Source organism: Poromitra crassiceps (genome assembly GCF_964638095.1).
Source record: "Poromitra crassiceps genome assembly, chromosome: 1".
NCBI lineage: Eukaryota > Metazoa > Chordata > Actinopteri > Beryciformes > Melamphaidae > Poromitra > Poromitra crassiceps.
In genome coordinates, this window is record NC_139623.1 from 104,995,279 (window position 1) to 105,021,468 (window position 26,190).

The following is a 26,190-nucleotide window of genomic DNA, read 5'->3' on the forward strand; positions in this document are numbered from 1 at the left end:
AAAAAGACGCTAGATGGACACACGGCCTTAGGCAGCGCTTTAGATTACAGCCTGCAACGTACAGCGTAATTACTCCAGAGTACGGTGTAATCTTTTGTACTAACGGTGTACCAGTACAGTATGTACCAATACATATATGTAGACAGAGGAACAAGATGTGAAGTTATCGAAAGAAAGAATTTATACTATAGTTATTATTTACTAGTGGGTACCCATTCTAGTCTTGCAGCTATGTATCACGTATTGAGCAATAATCTGGAAGTTTAGGAGGAATTCATTGCGTCCCCTGTCTCAACTCTTTTCAATCTTTCTCTTCAACTCTCCACCTTCCCCCCTGACTGGAAAACAGCCATGGTCTTCCCCCTCTGGCTCTGATCCTAATTGCTACCGGCCAATCTTCATCTTGCCATGCCTCGCCAAAGTCATGGAGAAGCTGGTCCACAAACAGCTCAACCACTTCCTTACATCTAACCATATCCTATCAGACCTACAATCTGGCTTCCGATCCGGTCATGGATGTCTGACCGCCACCATGAAGGACCTCGACGATGTCACCACAGCTTTGGCCAGCAAGCAGGTCTGCTTAGCCACCTTTATTGATCTGGCTAAAGCCTTCGACTCTGTCGAACACAATACCCTGCTGCGTAGGCTCTCCAGCATCGGCTTGTCCCCCTCCTGCTGTGATTGGTTCGCGAGCTATCTCACTAACCGTATCCAGCAGGTGAAAACTGGGAACACTGTCTCCGATCCTCTTGCTGTCTTCAAAGGCGTGCCCCAGGGCTCTATCCTGGGCCCTACCTTATTTTCCATTTATATTAATGATGTTGCTAAAGCAGCGGGCAACTCCCGTATCCACCTCTACGCCGATGATACCATCCTGTATTCAGTTGGCCCCTCCCTCCAATCTGCAGCAACCACTCTCCAACAGAGCCTCACGGACGTAGAGAAATCCTTTCTCAATCTCCATCTCCGCCTTAACACCAAAAAGACCAAGTGTATGCTCTTCTCCCGAAATAAGGATGCCCCCAGCCCCCCCAAGATCATCTGTGCGGATGGCACACCCGAGGGCGTGGCCCTGGAATTTGTGGACTCCTACAAATACCTGGGCATCTGGCTGGACTCATCCCTTTCTTTCAGTACACACATCAACAACCTTCAGACTAAAATCAAAGCAAGATTAGCCTTCCTCTTCCGCAATAAATCCTCCTTTACTCACCCGGCCAAACACACCCTCGTCAAGATGACAATTCTCCCGATTCTGGACTACGGTGATATCATCTATAGAACAGCCTCAGCATCGGCCCTCAAAAAATTTGACACGCTCCACCACTCAGCTATCCACTTCGCCACCAACGCACCTACTGCACAGACTCTGGTTCACTGATTTTCACAGGATTTTGGCTTCATATACACATACAGGGAGGAGATAGGGACACTTTCTCCATGCTAGATACAAGCGCCCACAGCCCCCTCCCGAATCCCTTTGTTTTGAGAGTGAACAGCGCATGTGCACAGATCCTGGCTGCAGCAGCTGGTGGAAGCCCCCTCCTTCATGTGGGGCGGCGGCGCCCTCTAGTGGCCGGCCGCCATGTGTGGAGCATTGAGCATTGTCGTGCGTAGAGTCGTGCATAATGTGTCCTGGCGACATAGGGCGAACATAGGGCCCCTGGTGCATTACCGCACAGGGGCCAAAAATATTTGAGTTATTAAAAGGACATCTCATAGAATAGCCAAAATGCAGGCGCGCGGGAACCTATTTCCCACAAGGGGGGCTGAAGCATATACCCCGACCTGCGTGGCGCGCCTCGCCGCGCACTTTGTGCGTGCACGCACCTTGCACGTGCACGCACCTTGCGCGAGCATGCTGCGTGAAGTAGGTTGGCACTTGTATTGCACATTGTCTTAAAACTTGCATGGAATAGCCTAATATTACAGCACACTGGCTCTAAATAAATCTTGGTCAGCATAATTGTAACTAACAAACACAAACTGTAGGCCTATTAGCTATCATGCTTTATTCGATCTATCACAAACAGCCGGTTTGGAAAGAAAACATTCCCACTGAATCCCACACATCATGCATTAGCACTGAAAGGGAAAAAACGGTAGGCTATTCACTTTTCCACTTTTCTCCTTTAATTAGCGGGCATTTCAAACTGTCATTTTATAGAAAACCACACAGTTAAGTTCACATTTAGAACGCATTTGAAGAGAGAAGAGAATCCCCCGACAGTTGATATGAACCACAAACTATAGATTCAAAGTATTCACCTCTTTTATTTAACTCGGTCTCTTCAGTCAGCGGATTTACATTCTGAGTGTATCTTACTCCAGTTTCAAGTCTCTCTCTCTATCTCTCACACACTCTCTCTCTATCTCTCACACACACTCTCTCTCTATCTCACACACACTCTCTCTCTATCTCACACACACTCTCTCTCTATCTCTCACACACTCTCTCTCTATCTCTCACACACTCTCTCTCTATCTCTCACACACACTCTCTCTCTATCTCTCACACACTCTCTCTCTATCTCACACACACTCTCTCTCTATCTCTCACACACTCTCTCTCTATCTCACACACACTCTCTCTCATACATTCGATTCAAAGCTTTGTTGCGCTGTCCTCGGTGCTGAAGTTTCCCCAAACACTACAAACAAATAAAGTGGCTTTGGCAGTGACGCTGTCCGTGGTGCTGAAATCGATAGTCTGTAGTCGTCAACTTTAAAGCTGTTAGAATAGCGCAGCAGCAGTAGTATAGACGGGAGATCACCATGGGCGAATCATTTCAATTTCTGAAATAAAGAGAAGAACAAATGAACTATATAAAAAAATAATACTACAGCCGTTACCACTTGAAGCTGTCTATACTATTTACTATATCAGGGATAAAAAATATTCATTTTCTGACTGTGACGCATCAGGTAGCCTTTTCACAACAGTATGTTAGTAAACAGCAGCAGTGCTATTAGACAGTGTTATAATAACCACATCTTACCTGAATTTACAGGGCACCAAACGTGGCCTTGCGCTCTGGTGTGTTGCTTATGAAGCTCTTCACAAGGGAGGGTATATCCAGTCTGTCCAGAATGTTGGTGTGCACGTGTCATCGTCAGGGTTCGAGTTATAGTCAGATAGCTATGGGGTCCCCCTAAATCGGTGGTCCCCGGAGGGGGCCGGCGAAAAAAAATTGGGCCGTTTTTTCCTCAAATTGTGGCCGTTTGAAGCCAGATTTAGAGGAATATCTAATTTTAAATTAACATTCGGTTTAGACTGTTGTATGATGTTATTATTCAGTCTTACACTTGCATCTGATAAAATACAACAATTTAATTTTACAAATGAGACAAAATTGCTGAACCTAAATTAACATTTATTTAACTCTGTCTCTGCACTTATAAATCAAAAACTACAAAAATAAATACATAATGCTCATACATACATATACATAATGCAAATACAATTTGCTTTCCGAGCAGTTCTCTGCACTCAGCAAGAAACGCTATCTAAAAACAACAACAAGAAGAAAACAGATGAATGGGGCAGAAATCCCCTATGCTACCGTTGCATAGCAACAACAGACCGGAAGTTACCAGAGTAGGCTAACCTTACGAACAAACCCCTTGTGCACAGGTAATCAAGAACTTGTGAATGAAAAACAAATTGCAACAAACAGCAGCATATTTCAGCAGATACAGTAGCAGCATCTTGTTAGAACAAAAACAACTGTAGGCGTAATACTTACAAAATGAAACGTCTCAGTCTCCTCTCCTCTCAGCTGTGTCCACGACATCATCAGAGCATAACGTTAGCTTACCTACTAGCTAGTAGCAACCTAGCTGTTGCACTAACAGGTCGTTGTCCCTTGTCTGAAGCCGTTCTTTGTTTCTTTCTGAAACCGAAGCTATCCAGGCTTGTACACCCCGTTGGCAGCTTCAGCCTTTTCTTCAGTGGCATGATAACGCTATACTAAAGATTAATAAGATCTTGTTGGCTCAGGCGGCTGTTTACATCACGTGATGGCTGCATGTTGTGGCTTCTTCTCCCTGCAACTCGGTTGTAGTAGTAGAACACGCGCTCATGGGCGGCACATGGTGGCTTGGAGGTGAAATGCAGCCTATTTCACACAATTCAAACGGTTGTTTTGGGAAAACTGAAAACATGTTTCTTATTTAGCCTATTTATCTAGTTAACATAAATAATAATAATTCTTCCATAGAAAAATTTGTTATTTGGAACACAAAAAAGGAAAAAATAAATAAAAATAAAAAAGTTATATTTGTGGGGGTCCCACAGGTGTTCTGGACTATGGGGTCCCAGACTCTATCTATGGGGTCCAAGACCCCATAGGTCCCCCCATAACTCGAACCCTGGTCATCGTACTTCGCAGCCAGGTTTTCAGTCGTCTGAGGCCACAGAAGGATCTTTCTGATGAGGCAGCCAACACGGGTAGACACAAACAAAGTTCAGCAAATGTCTCAACCTCTTTAAACAGCCCCCTGGTTTGTGGATGCAACTTTGAAAGAAATACAGCAACCTCTTCGACTGAGCTGAAGGTTTGCTCCTTTGTCAGGTCACCCATAGGGCTTTCACACCGGCAGGGCTCCATGCCGGTTCCGGTTCCCGAACCCAAATTTGAACCGGTCGGCGCGTTCAGACCGAAAAAATAATTGGTTCGGAACCTGAAAAGTTGGTTCTCAGGGGAACCAAAAGATAGTTGTTTTTTCCTTGGGAACCGTGACATCATCAGTGGGCATGTCTTATTCTAGGCTGTGAAAACGAGCAGGAATGAGAAGAGGGCAGTGACAACATGGAGAAAAAGAATTTGCAGTGGTCTGCTGAGGAAACCAAATGTTTAGTGGTGATTTGGGCATCTACCAAATTTCAAGAAAAGCTAGAAAGCAGTACAAGAAAGAGCAAGTTGTATGCTGAACTTGCGGGAGAGATGGCCAAGGCTGGGTTCACTCGAATGCCAGACCAAATAATTAATCAACTTAAAAAACTGAAGAAGGACTACCGAATAATGTCCTCCCACTTTGGTTCCGCTTAAACTGGTGTGAACGCGGGCTGGTTTGCCAGAAAGCACCAAGGTTCTGAGACTCCAGAACGGAACCAGAGCCAGAACCAGAACCGTGTCTGTCTGAAAGTGGTACCAGTAGAGTCAGCTGCATCTGTAGGCGTGATCTGTCGATTTTTGGGGGGAGTTGAACATCATTCAGTCGCATCAAGTTTCGGTTGGCAGCATTGATCAAAGTGATTTCTCTCCTGGCAGCCACTCTCATTCCCTCTTGATCAAATCTTCGGGTTAGCTCTGTGTCAATTAAGTCCACGGCTTCAAAGAACTGGCGCCGGAGCAGAGGCGGAGCTTCCATTGAGATTTTAACATGAATCACTTCCTCTTTCAAACATAGTCTGTTTTAACACATTCTACACATAGCCTACTTATAAAACAGTTTATGCTTAGTTTTGTTGTTTGTTTTTTAATTTAAAACGTTTAATTTTTTTAAGTTCGCCAAGTGAAAATGCAGGGCTGGGGGGGGGGGGCTGCGTCAGGATGGTGCAGGGGCTGAAGCAGCCACCAGGGGGGGCTGCAGCCCTGGGAGCTCCCCACTTCCCGCCATTGCCAAAATGTGTGATTTTGTTAAAGATATACCTCAGAGATACAGTAGTTTGGGGGGATTTGACAGTTTCCCCCCACTTCAGACAGACCTTTTTATCTATCTGGTGAAGCCTAAATATGTCAAACAGCAATAACAGGCTATCTTGGCTCAATCGTTGAGTCTATGGGGATAAAACAACATAATCATGATCCCATAGACATCCAGGAATTGAGCGAGGGGGAGCTCCTTTTTCCAAGCTTTGGCTTGGGGGAGGCCCACAGTCTCAGACTTTGAAAACCCCTTTAACTACTTGGTACCTATTCTATTATTTCAGGCTATTCACCTTATGTTCCAACACAGGGTTACTTCCTATTGTGTTTACACTTCCTGTGACTAGTGAACGGGTAAAACAGACGGTGTTTTGAACAGGAAGTCTTAACACAACTGGGTCAAGTGGGCGGGGCTACATAAGGTGATGTATGACCCTAAAACTGAGCAAAATGTTTGACCTTTCAGGGAAGATGGAGTGATGACTTCTGCAGCACTTAGTTAATAAATCTATCTAAATGACCCTATTATACATAATTATAATTAGCAGACCCACCTGAATGTCAAGTCAGCTGTAAGGCAAATCTAGTCCAGCGTTTCTACAGCTGGAGGTTACACATCTACAGTACACATCTACAGTAATAATAAAGTTGTGACACATTTGTCATGACTGCACAATGATTTCATGACCGCTACATAGGATAACTCATTAATACACTTTCCATACTTGTGTCAGCTGTACAGGTCGTTTCAAGAAAATCAGTGTAATAGTGATTTCATTTTATCCCATTTTTCTCCTCCATTAGTGCTAATTTTAATGTATTTATCCTGGTTGCTGCTCCACCCTCTGCTGATCTGGGTGGAGCCGAAACTGGCTCCATGCTTCCTCCGAGACATGAGCAGTTAGCCAACCGCTTCTTTTCACCTGACAGCGGAAGCTTCACCGGTAGAACATAGCACGTGGGAGGATCACGCTATTCCAACGAGTTCCCCTCCCTCCGAACAGGCGCCCCTAACAACCAGAGGAGGCACCACATCAGCAACCAGGATATTGCATGTTTTTGGTGTGGGGTTCCTATATGAAGGAAACTCCCAGGGAACATGGGGAGAACATGCAAACTCCACACAGAAAGGCCCTTTTGACGACCCCACCTGGGCGGTGGGCACTCGAGGACATGCGGACGGGCACGCATTCATTCAGCGCTCACAGCAACCCAGGTGGGAATCGAACCCAGGACCTTCTAGCTGTGAGGCGACAGTGCTTACCACTGCACCACCATGCCCCCCGTGATTTCATTTACTGAGCAGAATTTCCTAAATAAAAGTCTCCCTGGTGAGTGAGATGCTGATTGTTAACTACCCATTTTTATCCACCTCTGTCGAAAAAAGGTGATATATGTGTTTGTACAATTATATATAAAAATCTGTATTCAATAATCCAGCAAGTATTTATAAAGCTGTCATCCAGGTGTCATAAATATGTTATAAACTGGTATCTGGATGAAGTGCTACAGTACCAGCTATTTGTGATCCTCACTCACGTTAAGAAGATGGGCCAACCCCAACCCTCCCTTTTCATTTGGGTAGATGCTCCGCTCCATCTCCTCTGTCGAGGAGAAATCAATCACTCCATCCCTGGAGGAATACCAGCTGGCATTTGAATTGGGTGTGCCATTTGGCCCTGTGTGGTGATTGACTCTGCTTTTCCATGATCTCAATCTTCACATTAATCTCCCATCTTGACACATTATCCCTGTCCAAAACAAATAAACAAATGATACCTTGGCCCAGCTACACCAAACAGGCTCTAGGTATTCATCAATAGATGTTGGCATTGGTTGGGATGAGAGAAGAGAAGTTGGCCCTCATGGGGAAAAAAAGGCAGAAAGAAAGAAATTTTTTCCATAGCCAGAGAAACCTTTCCACCAGAGGCTAAAAAAGCCCAAGGTCTTTCTGTGCCAAGATGTAGCAAACTTTCCTGGAGTGCAGCAGCTAACTCTTGGTCGAAGAGCAGGCACAACATTAAATCACTGTGTGTGTGTGTGTGTGTGTGTGTGTGTGTGTGTGTGTGTGTGTGTGTGTGTGTGTGGGGGGGGGGGGTGGGTGGGTGGGGGTGTGTGTTCATCGATCTTCCTTGTGCTGTGGTCTTTGCACTGGGCATCTACTTCATTACCACCTCAAGCTGATATCATTAACATACTGCAGATGCACCAACTGTACCTTTGTCAAACTCACTAACTTCTCCCTCACTTTCTGTGTTGAACTGTCTGTGAAACTCTGTGGGCTTTAGAGGGATTGTGTCAAAAAGAGGAAGTGTTTGTGCGATTTCAGTTTACATATGTCCATGTTAATGTGGCTACACACTAGGGATGGGCATGATTAATCGATAATCGATCGTTAAGAATTTTTCGATCTGTGGAATTTGATCGAATACTCAGCTGCCTACGGGCTGCCATAGAAATCGAAACTAAACATGAAGAGAGCAAGGCGAGCTTTGGCGTGGGACCATTTCCATCTTAAAAAAAAATGGCTGGTTAATTTGTGAATAAATTTGGGCTCAGGCTCGGCTGCCTTTACAAGTGCCACATACTGTATCTTTTTTAAACAGATAAACAATTAAAACTTTAACTGCCTTGTTTAAGAGAATTGTTGAGGATAAGTTCTTCTCGGAATAAAGATTTCATTGAGGAAAGAGACGCAGTGGTCGCTTTTTCTTTCCAGCGCCCGGGGACCATCATTGGACCAACTTCAGATGTTGTCGTCACTGGTCGGATGACGATCTTCTGCATGTTTTTAGTGGGGGGTTATGTACGGAGGAACCCCCTGGGGGGTACGGGGACACACAGAAAGGCCCTTTCCTGGGCAGTAGGCACTGAAGATATGGGGGGGTCACAACTCCAGCGCCCACAGCGTCCCAGGCGAGAATCGAACTCAGGACCTTCTAGCTGTGAGGCGACAGCGCTACCGACTGCGCCACCGTACCCCCTTTACTGTACTAGCAAAAGCATAGAGCGAATTAGGAAGAAACACATCTGGGATGTGCGTGTTTTTTAAAATTGATTTCCAGTCATGTGTGTTGATGCGTGAGATACAGACAGTTTTCTTCACTCTCAAGAAGACTGCAGTCTGCCACAGCCGCAGTAAGCAGCTGATGAGGGAATTCTGTTGCTAGGACACCAAGTTCTATTGAATGATGTGAAATAAGTTCACGATTTTGCCTGGCTACTTCCTGAAAACAGCTGTACTGTAAATGGAGTTTCATGAACCAAAGTGCATGTGTAATACTGATCTAAGGTTAACCATATAGGTCGGGTGGGCAACTGGCGGCCCGCGGAGCGCATGCGGCCCCCGACCTCACTCAGTGGGTCAATTTCCAAATGTTTTGTTTTGTTTTGTTTTACAAGGCGGACGTTTTTGGTTAGGTTATGTTAGACCCCCAAAATCAGTGTTTTTATTTTACTGTACAACCCAGAACATGGCGCTAATGGCGTTAGCATTGTCCATCCACATACTGTTTAACGTTAGCATTTGAGCTAACACGATTGTAATATCCAGGATATTGCACATGCAACATTACTAATCTGATTAATGTCACATATTTGGGTGATGTACCCCATCAAATTGCTGTAGCGGGCTGTTTTAAAGCTAGAGCAAAATGTATCATCTGAATTACTAAATTTGAATATGAAAAATATAAATGTTGGTATAATAAACTTTGCTTACCAGTTCTTTTCATCAAATTAGTAGCTATAATTGGGAGTGATGGTGTTATAGTAGGCTACAGGTGGAAGTGCATGGTCACAATCTGGCCCTCTGGTTGCGAGAAACATTTTTTGTGGCCCTCTCTATCATCAAAGCTCTATCCCTGGTAATGGGTAATGTGGGATACGACAGGCTTTACATGAGATTAGTATTTGCAGGCTTGGGAGGCACATTTTTTAAACCTAACCATGATTGCATTCTTAAAATTGTAACTAGTAATATAATACACAGGCATTCTCAACAGGCATTCAGTTCATTGTGTGACTACACCACATGCAAAATCTATTGGAAAATCTCACATTCTAAATGCCTTTTGCCCTGCTAACATCCTTCCAAAAAGCATGTTATAATCTGTGTTTAACAGTAGATTACAACATGCAAAAGTTTTTACAGTGCATATAATAATGATTACTCCTTTGTATTCAGCGCTCTGTCCAATGTGATCTGTTGCCCCCCCCCCCCCCCCCCCCCAACAATAGCAACTGATCATTGTGCCTTTCTGTCTCTTAGGAGTACACCATCGATGTGTTCTTCCGTCAGAGCTGGAGGGATGAGAGGCTGAAGTTTGACGGGCCCATGCAGGTCCTTCCCCTCAACAACCTCCTGGCCAGTAAGATCTGGACTCCTGATACCTTCTTCCACAACGGCAAGAAATCCGTGGCCCACAACATGACCACTCCTAACAAGCTGCTGCGACTAGTCGACAACGGCACTCTTCTCTACACAATGAGGTGAACCACTGTTGCACTTACTGTACCCCAAAATCCACACTGACTCTTCATTTGCTGGTTGTCATGACACCATTTCAGCCACTGCTACATGTTCTGCTAGTCGTCAGGAGAGACAATCCTCGCTACCTTGATAAATAAATTGGTAGATGGAGTTGTAGAGAGCCGATGTGGCAGCTACCTGGAGCAATGTGTCTGACTGTCAGAGAAGTGACTGGGATCCAATCTGGCCCAGCTACACAAACAGATGGGTAACTAGCCTCAGTGAATAACACTTGAGCAAAGGATTGTGACTATGCATATGCAGTACCTTAAACACGCTGTAATATAACATCAGCTACTACCAAGAGACAAACAGTCAGTGAGTGGTATTCTTTCTAGCTGGACAGCTTCGTCTAGAGGACTAAAACCAAAACAGAATAATATATAGATGCAAGTGGCCATTAGTGTACCCTAGCCTATACGGCAAATGATTTGACAGTGAGAATAGAAACTGCATTAATTCATTCATGATGGAAAAGTTCTATAGTCTCAAACTTTGCTGTGTTAGTCCTGCAACTGCAGGTGAAATGTTCCCTGACATATTGTTATTGAAAAATGGTCAATTTATCCTGATGGTGGGGGGGGGGGTATTTAGCATGATCAAATGTGGTCTGACACTCTTTGGGGTCCATCCCATAATATACCATATGTATGTCAAGTTAGCTTTCTCTAGCATCAAGCATTGAGGAACTATTCCGCACTTTCGGTTGCACGTCTTTGCCATCAACTTGATTTGTGCTCCACCATTTATGCTGTGAGAAACATTTTGTTGAGATTTAAATCAACTTTGTGGGAGAAATAGCAAAAATAGGATTTGCATTGGGGGGGGGGGGTACTATACCTTATGGTTCAGGAGGTAAAAGCTAGAATGTAATACCCCATCTGGCCAATTGTAGTGTGGATTTGAAACCTATCCATCGAATTTGGTTGCTCTACGACTTACTGTACCGTCTCTGGTACGGATCGTTTTACAGCAAGAAAGAAGAAGAATCATAACAAAAACAATAGGGGTGGAGCTCTATGGGTTTGACGCCCCCAAAATAGAGTAACAGCAAAGTAAAACATGCAAAAACATACTGGTTTCAAACTTTCAACCCATCTAATGTTTCAGTGAAAGCAACCGTCCTAACCCTAACCCCTAACCCAACCTTCCCTCCACTTTCGTCAGGCTTGTGACTTGTAAATATGAGGCTTATGATGGTCACCCAGAAGGTCAGTGAGTGCTGATGTTTAAGGTTGCTCGTGTGAATTTAATTGCTTGTGCTTGGCAGTACATAAAACGGTGAAAAATATTATTCTTAAATATGTGAGGTCCCTCATGAGTTCATTTGATGGGGTGGCATTTCTGCCAAGGCTAGACATAATGTAGTATTCAAGTCGGTCCAGTTTGAAGCCACGTTTCTGTTCTGTTAAGAGCTACCAAAAAAACACACCATACATTTCTCTATTCAACATATGTGTTTCTATTGTACTGTGGCGTTTATTCAGATGCTGTAGTTTATTTATGATGAATCTGTTTAATTATAAAAATCCTTTTAGACTCTTGCCAGCTATTTCATGTGGAGAATGTAAGACATATCATGAGAAATGATATAGATAGATAGATAGATAGATAGATAGATAGATAGATAGATAGATAGATAGATAGATAGAGTACTTTATTCATCCCCGTAGGGAAATTCTGCCGTTACAGCAGCAGTAGCATCAATGACATCAACAACTAATTAAACAATAAAAAGTTACACAAATTCCCGTAGGTAAGGTGCAGAGCAAAAACAGCAGTATCAACATATTGCTAGAAAGAAGCAATAAACAATACAATACGTAAATATGCAAACTACAATATATACAACTTTACTTCCACCGCTGTTAAATCTTTCGTTTCCCGGAAACTGTAAGTATATTAAATAATACTATTATTTCTATGACTAAAGCTGTACACTGTTTGATTATTTATATTATAATTGGAATGGCTATGCCGTACCCTGTATGGCGTATTGTATTACATGGTAATCTAGCTATGACTATGCATTGTGAGTGTGCAAAGTGCAACGTGTGCATGAGTGTGCACTGTGCATGTGCAGTATGGATTCAACATTCAGGAGGGTCATTATAGGAGGAGGGGAGGGGGGGTGGGAGAGGGAGGGGTAGGGAGAGGAGGGCCCTCCTCTCTCGGCGTGTCCAGGAGTTATTGTATATTGTTATTGCAGTGGGCACGAAAGACCTCCTGTAACGGTACTTGCTGCAGGGGAGCTGACGGAGCCTCTGACTGAAACCGCTCCGTTGTCCAGCCAGCAGGTCGTGTAGGGGGTGTGTCTTGTCATCCATGATTTTGAGTATTTTTTGTAGCATCCTTCCCTCCACAACCACCTCCAGGGGCTCCAGAGTGGTCCCCAGCACAGAGCCTGCTCTCCTAAAAAGTTTGTTCAGTTTGTTAAGAGTCGCCGGCTCTGATGCAGTTGCCCCAGCAGGTGGCTGCGAAGAGAATTGCACTTGCTACCACAGACTGGTAAAAGATATGCTGCATACGTTGAAGGATCTGAGCCTCCTCAGGAAATAGAGTCTACTCTGCCCCTTCTTGTAGACAGCCTCGGTATTGCATCTCCAGTCCAGTTTTTTGTCCAGGTGAACGCCCAGGTATTTGTAGCTGTCCACACTCACCACCTCCTCACCCCTGATGGAAATAGGGTGGGGCTCCGTGCTGGTCCTCCTGAAGTCCACAACCATCTCCCTGGTTTTGAACACGTTAAGGAGGAGGTGCGTTTCTCCGCACCAGTCCACAAAGCGGCCCACCAGTTCCCTGTACTCTGCCTCCTCTCCATCCCTGACACACCCCACAACTACAGAGTCATCTGAATATTTCTGCAGATGACCGGATACTGAGTTGTATTGGAAGTCCGAGGTGTATATAGGGTGAAGAGGAAAGGTGAGAAAACAGTCCCCTGCGGCGCTCCTGTGCTACTGACGACCCGGTCGGACACACATCCCCTCAGTCGCACAAACTGTGGTCTGTCCGTCAGGTAGTCAATAATCCAGGAGGTTGTGGAGGCGTCCACCTGCATCCTTTGAAGCTTCTCACGCAGTCGTGCAGGCTGGATGGTGTTGAAAGCACTGGAGAAATCAAAGAACATCATCCTCACAGTGCTGCCTGCTGTGTTAAGGTGAGAGTGGGCTCGCTGGAGCAGGTAGATGATGGCGTCGTCGACTCCAATCCAGGGGCGGTACGCAAACTGCAGTGGGTCCAGGTAGGAGTTCACCTGGGGTCTGAGATGAGCCAGCATCAGTCTCTCCAGGACCTTCATGATGTGTGATGTCAAGGCCACCGGTCGAAAGTCATTCAGGGCAGATGGAGAGGGCTTCTTAGGAACCGGAACAAGGCATGAGGTCTTCCACAGCACCGGAACCTTCTCTAGGCTCAGGCTGATGTTGAACAGGTGCTGTAGGACCCACATAGCTGTCCTGCGCAGGTCTTCAGTACTCTGGGGCAGATACCATCAGGACCTGCCGCCTTGTTCCGTTTCAGCCTCTCCAACTGCTTCTTGACCTGTCTGCTGTTAATATTGTTAATACATAAATGCCTGAACCTTTTTTAATCAGCAATGGCAATCATTTTGTTTCTATCTTACCTTCATAATGGAGCCTTAACTCTAAAATGAAACCTGATTATTCAAATTTAGATTTTGTTGTATTGATGCAGGCATTGGATTTGCACTGTCTAAAGAAGACATGGAAAACATTTGAATTGTTTGAGCAAACGTATATATAATTTGTTAGACTTTTGAGTTCACCATCTACTGTATATATATTCATTATGCAATCCTTATAGCAAGTTCATATTGGGTCATGTTAATGCATCACAATAGTAAATGGCCTTGATTGGCACGCCTCTCTAAGCAACTGCTTAAATCCATAATCAGCTTGTTTGCAGCATATTGACAAATGCTCTGGAAAGCCTCCATTCTGCAGGCTTGCTTGAAGGAGCTGGCATTGTCTGCATATAATGGTCCAGCGCTGTTCTACGTGAGAGAATTTCTCACACACACACACACACACACACACACACACACACACACACACACACACACACACACACACACACACACACACACACACACACACACATTCATTTCATAGAACCTCAATTTAAGCCAAGCTGTGTGGTTGAAATAAAGCATGAAACACCTTGTATGTTTTATTTTGTAAAACGTACACAACTTGGAGTAAAATATTGGAGTTCATGGATGATCATCCACGAAAAACAAATAATATCTGTGTATTGTCCATTTGTTGCAACAAATGGTTTAGGGTTATGAAAGTGTGTTGAACCACTAGTGAACCATTTAATGAATATGTTAGATGTTGAATGTATGTTATATTCAGTATACTGCATAGGGAATAGAGTATACATAATTGATGTACTGAATAATCTCTAATCTATAGTATGCGTTGCACTGTCCCTTTATGTGAGGTTCTGTTATCATTGCACCATGTGTACACCTTCAGCTTCCTTCTCTGTGGTCTGTGATCAAAGTCATTCTATTTCTGATCTGTGTAATTTCATGCCTTTGTTTTGTCTCTGTCAGAATGTCAGTACAACTTAGTAATAATGAGATGAATTTAGTCTAGCAGGTTTAAGTCAAATATGTGATGCATTGCTCTCATTTGATTGATGTACGAGGGATCAGCCGAGCAGCATTTTGGTAAACAAACCGTGTCACTGGGTGGCAACGGCAATGGAACCCTATGGAGCCTAAGTGGGGCGAGGCTTGTGTTTCTGACTCTAGCCGTCTAACTCTGTTTACATTTTTAAAACATGACATGCATATATTATACATCAAACTCTTGAGCTAATTCTGCTCTCACTCAGAATGTAAGCGATGTGATGTATAGTTTTTGAGATATTAACGTTTGTTTGGCACAACTCATACTATTAACTGCTGCGGGGTTCCGCATTTCTGGGAGTCAAGTGACGTCACGCTGATTCGTCCTGTTGTATTCAGTTAAGTTGTGTAGTTACTGAGCCAATTATCAGTGATGAAGCCGTGCCAGAGACAAGAGGACAGTAAGGCAAGGACACAATGTTGTTACAAGTGCAACACACGGTGCAAATTAGAAACAATAACTTAATTTGTAACAATCCAATGTAGCTTTATTAAGAGTGTGGCTGCATCAAGTCTGCAGGTGGGAAGACGGTGGAGTCTGATGGGGCATTCCTTTTGTACTGGGAACTGGGGATTTCACGGTTCAAAGGTCAGGAATGTCTGCCCTTGGATTTCCTCCGCCGATCTCGGGGGAGCCTCACCAGCAGGTGCCTGCACCATTGGGAGCGACGAACCGTTTCCCGGTGGCCTGGCCTGAATTTTTTATAGTTTTTTTGCCCGCAGCGCAGTCAGGCCACTCACTGAACAGCAGGCCAGGCAGGCCAGTATGTAAGTGTTCCAGTGGCGGCTGCTGAGCTTGGCAATAGGGAAGGACGCTTCGAAAAAAAATTGGGCGGTTTTTTTCTTTCTCTTTTGCAGTTTGAAGACAGATTTTAACAACATACAAACAAAAGAAAAGCTCAGACACAGCTGGAAAACAAAGCAAAGCATACTATTGATTGACAATTATAATATGGTGCTACCACCCATATAAGGGTGCTTACATGCTTATAAAAGCATATGGGTTATACAAGGAGCCAAGTCAAACCAGCTGAGCAAGTCACCCACCGCCCCTAACCTCATCAAGGTAGGCCAGAAACGGGTCCCAAATATGTCACTCCTATACCCTAATGTAATCTCAATAGCAGCACCAGTCTCCTTCAAGGAAACAAGATCAATAGAAATCATTAGGCTACAGACCGCTTTATAGATCCACACTGTTACAGCAGGCAACATCAAACTTAATTTCAGTTTAATTCAATCACACAAATTACACCACACACCCCCATATAGATAAGATTTTGTTCCAGGGTCCCCCAAAAGAGTTTTGCTTTTAGATGTTTTATCACAGACATTATATGAAACCCATGACCAAAATGGTCATACATTCTGTGATTGTGTTACTTATGGATGGAATTATAGTGAACATAGATTAATCCCCCCTTTTTGCTGGGGACCCCACTTTGAAAACCACTAGCTTAGGCTACAACTGTTGCAAGAAGGTGAATTTTCACACATTTTCAATGCAGATTGAGGACAAATAAGATGGATTGTCATCTGGTGCATTTTAACGTTAGGCGCACCCAGGAGAAAGAGAGTTGAAGTGGGAATAAATTCTGGCTGAGCAATGTAATGCACCTCAAAATAAAGTAAGATATTTAGGCTACAGTTAGTCTGTCAGTAAAAGGTTTGATGGATGAACAAATCAATCAAAAACACTTCACTACGTCCAACATAGGCTACAAGTTTCGTTTCATTCCATTGAATTTGGCAGCATGGAACGAAACATGGAACGAAACGCAGAACGAAACATGCAAATTGCATGTTTCGTTCCGCGCTGCCAAATTCAGTTAAAAAATGTGCGAGTTTAAGATCGCCAAATGGCGGGCTATTCAGCATAAAACAATATAATACGAAAAGTAGCACTGCTTGGTGGACGCCGAATTTAGTAGAAGACCCGGATAACTCGAACTTAATTGACTTAATTGAATATCCATGGGTGCGAGTGCAGCCGATGAGGTTAAATTATCCCAGTGTTTGCTTCTGAGCCTCTGTGAGCCTCCGTGTGTACCACGCTGCCCTCTCTAAACTCTGCGTAATACAATGCAACGACTGTCTGGCTTGTGAGCTAACTTACTGCTTGATAATGGCCACACAAGGTGGGCTGTCTATCCACCTTATTTTTGAATGTCCCACAGTAAAAAATAATTGTGCGTACAAGGTCCGGTTTAACGTGACTTATTGTTGCAGCTTGCCATTTCCTAATGTATTCTACTTGATTTGAAAAGATGGCCACCTACACTCAGTCTCTTGTACCCTGGCTGAATTGAACATAACTTGGTCAATAAGTATGTAACATACAAAATAAAACAACCCGTAATATCTTAATTTTATGTAGAATGCAGAGGACATGTAACTGTTTAGTTAAACTTGCATTCCAGGAATATTGTGCTCTTAAGATGACGTTAGTGGCTCGAGTCTGTTTCGTCCTGAAACCCACATAGGTTGCGCCAGGCGTAACCTACGTGCGATTCGAAATAACGCATGAATATAGCCACGTTATAAACAACAAACTAACGCTGGTGATCCGTATGGAAACATTGTTACTCGAAATGGTTAATATTAGCCACAGCAGGCGATTACCCATGAATGCACTGCGCTCTTAAAGGGATATTTATCGACGAGATTTTTGCCAAGCTGGACCTGATTAGTGATTTGCTCCGTTCGCCCAGACGGGTGTCAAGCTGTCAGCAACAAGGCTGGGAGGATCACACCGGAAGAAGCACCCATCATGCAGATCACGCAAAAATGGCCGCCAAAAATAAGGTGGATAGATGTCATTGCCCCGGCCTGTTAGGAGGTAAGCTGCTCTCGACCATAATTGGTGGTATTGGTGGCTTCTTGTTTGAGATTTCTGTGCAAAGACGTTCTGTGTTATGGTGGCAGGTTTGGATGGACTAGCCAGTGGTTCCCAACCTTTTCCAACTCAGGGCCCACTTTTATGTCTCAAAAATGTTCGCGGCCCACCTCCGACCCCATAAATACAAAGGCCATATAATGCGTTCTCAGAGCACTTTTTTATTGAAAATTGAACATAAAGGACTGAACTGAATACAGGAGAAACATGTTGGAAGCTCCACAGTCACTAACACAGCACCTGTAACATGTTGCAACACCTTCAGTATTACAGTTTAAGGAGCTGTCCACACACACACACACACACACACACACACACACACACACACACCAATCATTCAAGGAGCTGTCCATCAGCACCACACAGATGTCAGAAATGACAAGCAAGGGGCTGTCTGTAACAGGCTAATTAACAAATGATTAATAAATAACGGTATCCTTCAACAATGGAAAAATGCATTCTCATAACAATTTGACATCCAATATCAGATCCAAACAAAATCCAAATATCAGAAGAAAGCCCATTAAATCGATAGGGTTACAAATAAACACAAACCCAATATAAAGATGATGTAAAGATGAAACTTCAATTCAAGCAAAAGCAATAACATCAAAGAAACAAAAATCATACTTTTTCAAGTATGATTTTTCAAAATCTTTCAAAAAAAAATTGAATTTTCTTTTTTTTTTTCCTTTTTTTTTCTTTCAAAAATCATACTTTTTTGGAAATGATTTGGCGGCCCACTTGCAATACCTTCGCGGCCCACCAGGGGGCCGCGGCCCACAGGTTGGGAATCACTGGACTAGACACAAGCTTGATCATATTTTGAGAGCCAGACTCTGTCACATAGGCTATATAAAAAATGCCATTGGTCAAATGTAAACAGTAGTGGCTAAACCAAAAGTATGGGTTGGATTGCTTGGTTGGAAGCAGCACTAGCACTGCAGCAGGTGCTCCTGCCTCCTGCAGAACTGGAGGTGGTGTTGAACTCATCAGAATCAGACCAGGAACCTTCAGGTAGGCTACAATTTCAGAGCATAAAGTGAAACATGTAGGCTATGCTTATTGCTTTCACATTAATGTGCTTTATGAGATTATCAGTAGGACTGCACAATGCAGTTTAAAGTGGAGATGAAGCAGTTTGATTTTATTATTTTTGTATTTGCATTTCACATCAGACAAGACAGGACACTGCACTCTTACTTAAATTAAGTTTGCTATGAAGCTTTTGTACAGCGGCATGTTTTTGTTTTTACGTCTTCATATATTATATTTGCAGTATCTAGGCAATGTCTCGCTTCAAACAGCCAAAAAACTTCGCCGGCGACCGAAGGTCGTGCGTGTGTCCGTGTGTGTTGGCCTGGCCTGGGTGGAGTCAAACTCCCGGCCTGAAATATGGTCCCAGTCTGCCACTGCTCACCAGCCTCACCGGAATTACCCTTTCATACTGTACAAGAGGCATTGTTGTTTTCACTTATGAGGAAATCCTCCGGTGTAGAGTCGAGAGTGGGGGGGGGCTCGAGGGGCATGACGTAATGTTAGTGTGCTGCGGACAGACTTTTAATTACGTTTTTCCATGTAGACTACATCAGAGATATAGAAAGCAATTCTCCACTCCATGAAAGAAAACCTTCAACACATTAATCTGGTGATAGAGTTAAACGGGTTAGAAAACGTGGGGTGGCAATATGCCAAAAAAAGTGAGCTGTTTGCGATGTATCAAAAAGTTGGCTGGCAGGCTGGCACCCTGCCATATAGTGTTCGCGGTAATGTTAAACGCTGCATAAGGTGATTTTATAGCCGGGTTGACAACATATCTGACCCATTTTCAATGTATTTCTCCCCACAAAAGTTATCTCTGGAATACATAATGCAACAATATAATCTTGCATTTTCACGATACAAGAAAACAGACAGGCAGAACAGGAGGAAAAGAAACCGTTCAGCTTTTATCATATTTATGTGCACAGATAATTCAGCTCTTATCTGGTTGTATAGGTTGTTGCATGTAAACATACTGTAAATAACCTTATACTCTAGCTATGAGGAACTACATTATACGTACTGTAGGTTTTATAAGTTGACATTTTGTTTGAATTCAGCAAAAGTAATCCCCATGTTGGGTGAACAAGTAAGCGCAAGATAACATGTCAGAATGTCTGCAATACTGATAGTACTATTGCTCTGCTATTTGCTTTCAAAGTACATTTTGTGAGGGCTTTGCTCTGAGTTGCTTACTCCAATTTTAAACATTTTACTGTGACATCATGTAAACATCTTACTCCTTTCATTTTTGGTTTATGCTGTCTACGCAAACTCAGACTTGAATAGGGTTATGAGTATATTTTGATGTCAACAAAACACAGCGAGCAATCTTCCCTACAAGCTAAAGCGCAGGCAGTAACTGCATAAGACCAAGACAGAGTGAAACGGAGAAAATCTTCATTATCTCCGGGAACATTTACAATAGAGTATTAAATCATTACAATGAGGAAAAATAAACAATTACAGTATGTGGTCCTACTATAAAATGAGGTAAACTCTGTCCTTCTGTCTGTCGGCATCCATTTTTCTCCTCAACAGGTTGGCATTATGGATCCGGGTTGTCCGTCCGTCCATCCGTCCGTCCGTCCGTCCGATGTTCGTTAAAGGAGAATTTCGTTCTTTTTTTTACCTGGACCGCTCTCCTCACATTAATTATGATCTGACGACTCACCCAGTGATCTCCGCAGCGTTTCTGGCCGTCCTACGCGTTGTTTTGAGATCAATACTCTCCAATCCAGTCGTAAAATAGAGCTCCGTGGGGGCCAAGTGGCAGCCTGTCTTTCCTGCATCTAAATAGCCAGTTTTATTCCCGTTTTCACCACATATCGTCATAATCTCATCCCTCAACAACCACCAGACTGATATTTCCTCCCGGGCTGTTTCCTGGAGTCTCCCAGGGATCAAATTACCTCATTCGTGATCTCGGTCACCAAGTCTCGTCAAGTCCCACGATACTTTCCTGCCGGCTGGCCAACTACCTGTAGTATCACGAATGAGGTAATTTGATCCCTGGGAGACTCCAGGAAACAGCCCGGGAGGAAATATCAGTCTGGTGGTTGTTGAGGGATGAGATTATGACGATATGTGGCGAAAACGGGAATAAAACTGGCTATTTAGATGCAGGAAAGACAGGCTGCCACTTGGCCCCCACGGAGCTCTATTTTACGACTGCATTGGAGAGTATTGATCTCAAAACAACGCGTAGGACGACCAGAAACGCTGCGGAGATCACTGGGTGACTTGTCAGATCATAATTAATGTGAGGAGAGGGGTCCAGGTTAAAAAAAAACGAAATTCTCCTTTAACGTGATATCTGAGGAACGCCTTGACGGAATTTCATCAAATTTTCCTCAAACATCGACTTGGACTCTAGGATGAACTGATTCGATTTTGGTGGTCAAAGGTCAAAGGCCAAGGTCACTGTGACCTCTCGAACGCCATTTTCAAGCTTGTTAACGCAATATCTCACGAATGCTTTGACGGAATTTCATCAAATTTGCCTCAAACATCGACTTGGACTCGAGGATGAACTGATTACATTTTGGTGGTCGAAGTTCAAGGTCACTGTGACCTCACGAATGCCATTCCCAAGTTCGTTAACGCGATATCTCAAGAATCGCTTGATGGAATTTCTTCTGATTTGGCTCAAACATCGACTTGGACGCAAGGATGAACTGATTCCATTTTGGTTATCAAAGGTCAATGTCACTGTGACCTCTCGAATGCCATTTTCAAACTTGTTAACGCGATATCTCGGGAATGTCTAGATGGAATTTCTTCTAATTTGCCTCAAACATCACTTGGACTCAAAGATGAACTGATTCGATTTTGGTGGTCAAAGTTCAAGGTTACTGTGTCATCACGACCACTCGTTTCATGCTCGTTAACGTGAGATCTCAGGAATGCCTTGACGGAATTTCATCTAATTTGCCTCAAACGTCCACTTGGACTCAAGGATGAACTGATTACATTTTGGTGATCAAAGGTCAAGGTCACTGTGACCTCACACACCCAATTTCCAAGCTCTGTAACGCAACATCTCAGGAGCACCTTGACGGAATTTTTTCCAATTTGCCTCAAATGGTGATTTGGACTGAAGAATGAACTAATGGCAGAGGCATAAATCCATGGTGCGGTCGTTCTAGTTTAGCTAGTTTCTTAGCATTTTTTGGGAAGTCTGTGTGGAGTTGTGTTGCGCGCATCCCCGGTTATGGACTAGTTTGAATAATTTGTGGGTTATTTAACAGCGAACAATAAGAAAAAATAAATTAAAAAGAAAGATTGAAATATTAACATGAACAATATGGAAATCAAGTAGTAAGAAGTACCTTCTCGCTGCCACTTTCCTCTTCTCTCCCAACAGCTCCCCTCACCCTCCCATGTGTCCCGATGTGAACTCCTCCTACCTAGCCTGCCACGATGCCTCCATGCCACTCATAAATCCTTGATCTCCCATATCTTCTCCCGTAGGATGCTGTACTACCCCTCCCCCAGCCCCTTCTCTCTCCCCTCTCAGCCCGTAGGATGCTGTGCTACCCCTCCCCCAGCCCCTTCTCTCTCCCCTCTCAGCCCCTAAGAAACATCTCTTGATCTCTTGTCATGATCAAACACCCCGAGGGGAATGCTGTTTGCCTTTGTAGGGCAGCAATATTTGCTATTACCGTATGGAATATCATGTCTTTCCCCTGTAATAGAAGCAATCTCAGTCAAATAGGGGCGGGGGTAGCTGACAGCTGCACCTTTTTATTTATTTATTTTTAGTTTATTCATTACTATTTTTATTTATGTTTATTCTTCTTCTGGTGAACTGTTCTATCTATGGGCGGGACACCAGAGATGGACAGGAATATTCTGTCAACTGGTCTCTGGCAATAGGGATGCTCTGTTTGATCGTAGGCTGTCAAAGGTTAATGTAAATGGCTTAATCTGAATAAGACCTTAACCAGAGTTAATTGCCAGGTTCTTCCACATGTAACACTGATTTTTCTTGCCCAGGTGTCTCACACAGTCTGTGTAGGAAATGAATTGCAGTCTTGAAGTAGAAAAGGCTCAATTTAATTGTGCTTGCTTCCCTCGCAATGCCCCTGCCCCTGCTCTTGCCCTTGCCCTTGCCCTTAGACTTGGCGATCAATGGTCTTTCTAAACCGTGCAGGGTTGCAATCATTAGCATTTATCTCTGCAATCCCTATACAATGCATCATCCGGCGGCACCCTAATGAAGCACTGATGAAAATGTTGCTTGTACAATCTGCATTCTACTATTCAAGGTAAGGCATTGCTTATTTCTTAAAAGAGAGAGAGAAAGAAACTCCAGCAATGTGCAGGCTCGACGAGGGTCCAAGTATTCGATAATCACCAGGGCCTCTGAGGTCAATGTGTGCAAAGGTGATCCCTATGGTACACAGAGCATTTTGAAATTTGAACGAAGGCTGTACTGTATATCATGACAGATACAAATACAATGGATGTGCTGCATATGGCCATAAAATGATGCCAAATTTCTCATGCTACCTCAGAGTTGAACCAAACACGTCTGCCAGACGTAGATCAAGCCTTCATGAGTTAATGCATGGTTTTTTGTACATTAAGCCCCGCCTACAATGTTTGAAAGTCAGTTGTATCAAACGGGTGTGTGAAATCAAATTAAAAGACTGCTCGATAGCTCTTGTGCAGGACAGTCCAGACATGTTGTGAACCAAAAGTGGTGAAGATTGGATCAAATCTGTAGGTGTGGCGGGGAGGACAGTTTGGACAAAATTCAAAACGCCGGAAAACCTTGAGGGCAGGAATGGGGGGAGCCTACATTGATAGATGTGGCTTGACCCAAGGAAGGCAACAGTAAAGTAAAAAATACCGCCCCTGTCTACTTCAACTCCCTCATTCAAATCTACACCCCCTCTCATCCACTTTGTTCTACTAACGAAAGGCTCCTGGTACCACCACAGGACTGCAGTTCGCGAGGCAGACTTTTCTCCTCTGCTGTCCTCCGCTGGTGGAATGCTCTGCCTAGCTCCGTGCGATCTGCCGAGTCTCTCTCTGTTTTTAAGAAAAGACTCAAGACCCAATTGTTTTATGAATACTTTCAAACTGTTTTATGAACACGTCCAATTGTTGATGATTGGTGATTAATGAATGAATGATTAAATTGTATGATTATAGATGTGTATGTATGTACGAATGAGGTTACGCACTGACAGTAGACTTGCTCTCATTTTTACGTTGTATTATTCTTATTCATGTTGCCTATTGTCTTTTATTGTTGTATTGTTTGCATTTCACTTTTATTGCTTGTAATGTATGCTGTACGTCACTTTGGATAAAGCGTCTGCTAAATGAAGTAAAGTAAAGGAATTGTATTTCTATGATTTACAACCACCGAGTTATGACCTTTTAAATTTTGAAATGTTGCTATAGCACCCCCTATAGGCAAAATGACAAATGCCCCACCCACGAAACTTTGGAAGCCATAACGGCAGTTGAGGACTATTAAAAAGAAAAATGCTCCATTAATTTTGTGCAGGACAGTCCAGACATATTGTGTGTCATGGTTTGGTGAAGAATGGAGAAAATTTGTAGGAGGAGGAGTGAAAAAAATTGTGTTGGACAAAATTCAAAATGGCGAAAATCTAGTTTGACTGAAATGGGCGGGGCCTATATGAGTAGTGACCCAGGGATCCAGAATTTAGATTCTACATGCTATGGTTCAAAAGTTATGGACCAACATGTAAAAAGGGTTTTTATGACGCCACCATCAGGTCAATTGGTGTAATTTTTTAGGACACGGTACATTTGGGAAATGTAGCTCTTAAGGTTTCTGAGCCACAGCTACTTTCATGCAAAATTATTCGAAATCCCATTCAAGTGAAAAAAATCTCTTTCTCTCTCTCCCTCCCTCTGTCTCTCTCTTCCTCTATCTCTTGCTCTCTCTCTCTCTCCCCCTCTCTCTCAGGTTGACCATCCATGCTGAGTGCCCCATGCACCTGGAGGATTTCCCAATGGATGCACACGCCTGTCCTCTGAAGTTTGGAAGTTGTAAGTCAGTCCAGATGGTCACAACAAAAGACAGCCTAACATAAAGTCCCACCACAGAGTGAGAGAGGTGGTAGTTCTCCGCAGGTGCTGCCTGGGTGCCTTTCCTGTCCTGGAATAACTTTAGAGGGCTGGTCAAACTGTAGTCGCCACGAAAGTGATGATACTGAGGGGTAACTGTTCCTGCATGACAATGTTCCCATCACAGCTACAAACTGACATTGTGCTACAAACGGACACCTCGTTTACCTAGTCCACAGTCAGCCACCACCCACATCCCCCTGGCCACTTCCCCTAGCCACCCCTCGAATCCAGACTCTCTACCATCTTCCTAACCTTAGCTACGCCCCCTCGTACCTAGCCCCGCCCTCATGCTACAAACATCTCATGCTAAAAAAGGACGGACGGACATCTCATGCTACAAACAGACACGTGTCACATACTGTATAGTCTCGCTGGCCAGCCTCCCCGCTCTACCGTGAGAAGAGTCTGGCTGCGAAGGTCTCCATTGTGGGATTGCGATGGGTGGCGCTTAGTGGCAGTGCCCTTGGAAAATTGTTTCCAACAATCCAACTTGACATTTTCAGCGTGTAGCAACAAGCTAACGTGTCGGTTTCTGCCGTTAGCTTGCTAGCTAGTTAGCGTTGTTTTCACTGAGGCGGCAAGGCACTGTTTACAGCGACACACAGGGAGGAGGGAGCGGAAGCCGCTCTGATTGACATGGTCGGAGCCAGTGACGGGAGCGGACATCCGGCCGCGCCTGAAACAGTCGCTCCAATGGGGAGCAGCTGTAGAGCAAGGGAGGACTTATCCCAGTAGCCTGTTTCCATGCAGCCAAACGACTCTCACGGAAGGAAGAGGAGGCTGGCCAGCGAGACTACATACTGTATAGAAGCGGCTGCACTGCATTTATGATAAATACTGTACTAAAAGCAGGTGTAAAATTATAATAACACAGGACTTTAGTGTAGGGCTGGCGAATAGAAGACAAAAGAAAATGACTGCTACAGTATATTTAAAATACACAGAATGCACAGCTCAGTTTCACTTTTGAGCTGCTGTTTTGCTACAATAAATTTTGTCCATCTGCTGTAAAGCATGAATAGATAGAATTGGGGTAAAATGGGAAACATACGCCTCATATTTTGACTTCACATCCACATCCCCCCTGTTGTTTTACCCTCTCTCTGTTGCGCAGATGCTTATACCAATAATGAGGTCATCTACTTGTGGAGCGAGAGGTCTGTAGCTGTGGCAGAAGACGGCTCCAGACTAAACCAGTATGACTTATTGGGACATGTTATTGGCAAAGAAACCATCAGTTCCAGCACAGGTATACCAGGTAGCGTTAGGCTGCTTACACGGTAATGCTAAC

At 43.8% G+C, this 26,190-nt stretch overlaps 1 protein-coding gene across 1 annotated transcript in view; it reads left to right on the forward strand.

Moving 5' to 3' along the window:
- The window catches only part of gabra3 (gamma-aminobutyric acid type A receptor subunit alpha3), a gene marked incomplete at both ends in the record, with an annotated part of 220,671 nt that overhangs the window by 164,053 nt on the left and 30,428 nt on the right, over window positions 1-26,190 (forward strand). Inside the window, 3 exons of the mRNA XM_083643203.1 lie at window positions 9,925-10,145; window positions 24,736-24,818; window positions 26,014-26,148. Of these exons, the coding sequence (XP_083499329.1) occupies window positions 9,925-10,145; window positions 24,736-24,818; window positions 26,014-26,148 (439 nt within the window). The remainder of the gene's footprint in view (window positions 1-9,924; window positions 10,146-24,735; window positions 24,819-26,013; window positions 26,149-26,190) is intronic.